This window comes from Triticum urartu, chromosome 1 (assembly GCF_003073215.2).
Source record: "Triticum urartu cultivar G1812 chromosome 1, Tu2.1, whole genome shotgun sequence".
Taxonomy (NCBI): domain Eukaryota; kingdom Viridiplantae; phylum Streptophyta; class Magnoliopsida; order Poales; family Poaceae; genus Triticum; species Triticum urartu.
Window position 1 is genome coordinate 487,913,169 of NC_053022.1, and position 2,197 is coordinate 487,915,365.

Genomic DNA, 2,197 nt, shown 5'->3' on the forward strand with positions numbered 1-2,197 from the left:
CAGCTCGCCGACGAACCCTCGAAGCAGATGGCCACTAGCCGTCTAGCCGGCAGGAGTACGACGGCCAATTCACCCTTGGCGATGTAACTGTCACAAGTTCCAGCCACAAATCCGCCAAGAAAAATAAACAATCGCCAGTCAAAGATCCCCGTAGGTGCAGTGCAAAACCATTGGTCTGATGCATGCGCGCAGCTCGCTTGCTACAAGTCGTCCATCCCCTGTGGATCGTGACCAGCGATCCGAACCGGAGAATATTACACCTCCCTGCAAATTAAGAAGAAGAATATCGCATCGCCGAGTCCACGGCGACAGCACAGTGCGGCATGCCGCCGTGCGTGCCGGCTCGATCCAGTCACGCCCAAGTTGGCAGTTGCCCATCAGCTCGGGCCTCGCGGCTAGCTTCCGTTCCGCCTGTGCCCCACCGGCCGGAGCCATTTTTCCAAGCTTAAAAGGGACGGCCGAGGACTTTGAATTTTAAAACCACGCTCCCCGTCCAGCAGCTCGCTCACTCTCCGGTCGATCGCTCTCTCGCCAGGCCGAGCCACACCGCCACTTGCCACGATATTTCCTCGCTCGCCCGCTCCTTCCACCGATCGCCTGCACCACAAGCCGGCCGGCCGGCAGCGCGCTCGGTCTCCCATGCGCTGCCTTTGACCACCAGAGCTCCACAAGTCCGCACCCCGCACATGGCGTGAGAGGGTGGGCTAGCTGCTACTAGCTGATAAGTCCAAGAAGTCCAAGCTCGTGCACGTCGAGGCTTGCGTGCGTGCGTGCCTGCAGAGTTCGCGGGGAGAAGAAGGAGAGAACCGATGGCCGCGCAGGAGGGCGCCGCGGGGACGACGAACCAGGTGGAGAGGGTGCGGTACGGCGACGTCGACGACAGCAACTTCGCGCTGCGCGGCCGCGCGGTGCCGCTGCTGGCCGGCCTGCTCGCCCTCCTCGTCGCCTTCGTCGCCGTCTGCCTCTACCTCCGCTGGGCGTGCGGCCGCCGCCGCGCCCGCCGCGACGCCGACCGCGAGGCCTCGTCCTCGTCCGCCGCGGCGTCGCCCGTGCCCGGCCTCGACGCCGACGCCATCAATGGGCTGCCAGTCACGCTCTACAGCCCGCCCGCCTCCTCGCCGGCGCGCTCCCCTTCCCGGCACAAGGGCGACGGCGGAGACGAGGAGCAGGCGGCGGCTGTGGAGTGCTCGATCTGCATCAGCGCGCTGGTGGCCGGGGACAAGGTGAAGGCGCTCCCTCCCTGCGGCCACTGCTTCCACCCGGAGTGCGTCGACGCCTGGCTCCGCTCCCAGCCCAGCTGCCCGCTCTGCCGCACGCTCCTCCTCCCCGCCGCCGCCGTCGCCAAGCCGGTCGACGTTGTCAACGGAGGCGACCCGCCGCCGGTGTGACTCGTGAGCCACAAGACAACGCGCTCGCACTCGCACGCCAACTCACGGAAGCATGACAAGCAGGCCCCACCTGTAAGCCGCTTACTGCTACCTTCACCGCAAGAAAGCCCGTACGTCCCGGTTTAACAAGAGAGCCAAATGACCAATGTGGCTGCCGTACCTGTCCCCGGCGAGGCGCGTCATCGCCGGCCGGAAAGGCAGGGCCGGCTCTGCCATGGCACCACGGGAGCCGTTCTTTCGCGGGCCGGCCGGCGTGGGGTCGCGTCGTCTCTCCGGCCACTTTTCTACCTTAAATTTTCCGTTCAAGCCCCCAAAGGGAAGGACAGCGGTGTAGGCTGTACATTAAACTATCTATCGCCAAGAGTATTGTAGCACCGTCACTGCGTACGCGGTGGCAGCTCAGTGGTGCCCGGGCTAATGGCATCTCGATGTGTACGTAGTTTAACAGCACTGATCGCCTTTAATTTAAGTCCCAGGATCTATCTGCTTGTCACCATCCTGATCGCGTTTGCGTATAGTAATCTGCGCTTTTGGGGCAGCTCCCGTAAGTGTGCGTGTATCTAATGACTAATGGAGCCGCGCTTTGCGAAAAGGTTGCGTCTCCGAGCAACACCTCACCGTTTCTTCCTTCAACCGTCCCCTCTGGATCTCTTTCGAGCGGCGCAATTAGTGCGATGCAGGATTGATTAGGCGACTAAAATTAGTGCGATGCAGGATCAGGATCAGGACGCCCGTCTTCGTCTGGCTAGGCTAGCTGTGCTTCTTGCTCCATCGCACTACGTGTAGTGTACAAATGAGCAATGCTGTTC

At 62.5% G+C, this 2,197-nt stretch overlaps 1 protein-coding gene across 1 annotated transcript; it reads left to right on the forward strand.

The window, feature by feature from the left end:
* The first annotated feature begins 465 nt into the window (after positions 1-465).
* LOC125536233 (RING-H2 finger protein ATL66-like) lies at positions 466-1,868 on the forward strand. The gene has a single exon (XM_048699417.1). The coding sequence runs from the start codon at positions 810-812 to the stop codon at positions 1,386-1,388; it is 579 nt and encodes a 192-aa protein (XP_048555374.1). The 5' UTR covers positions 466-809; the 3' UTR covers positions 1,389-1,868.
* The last annotated feature ends 329 nt before the right edge of the window (positions 1,869-2,197 follow it).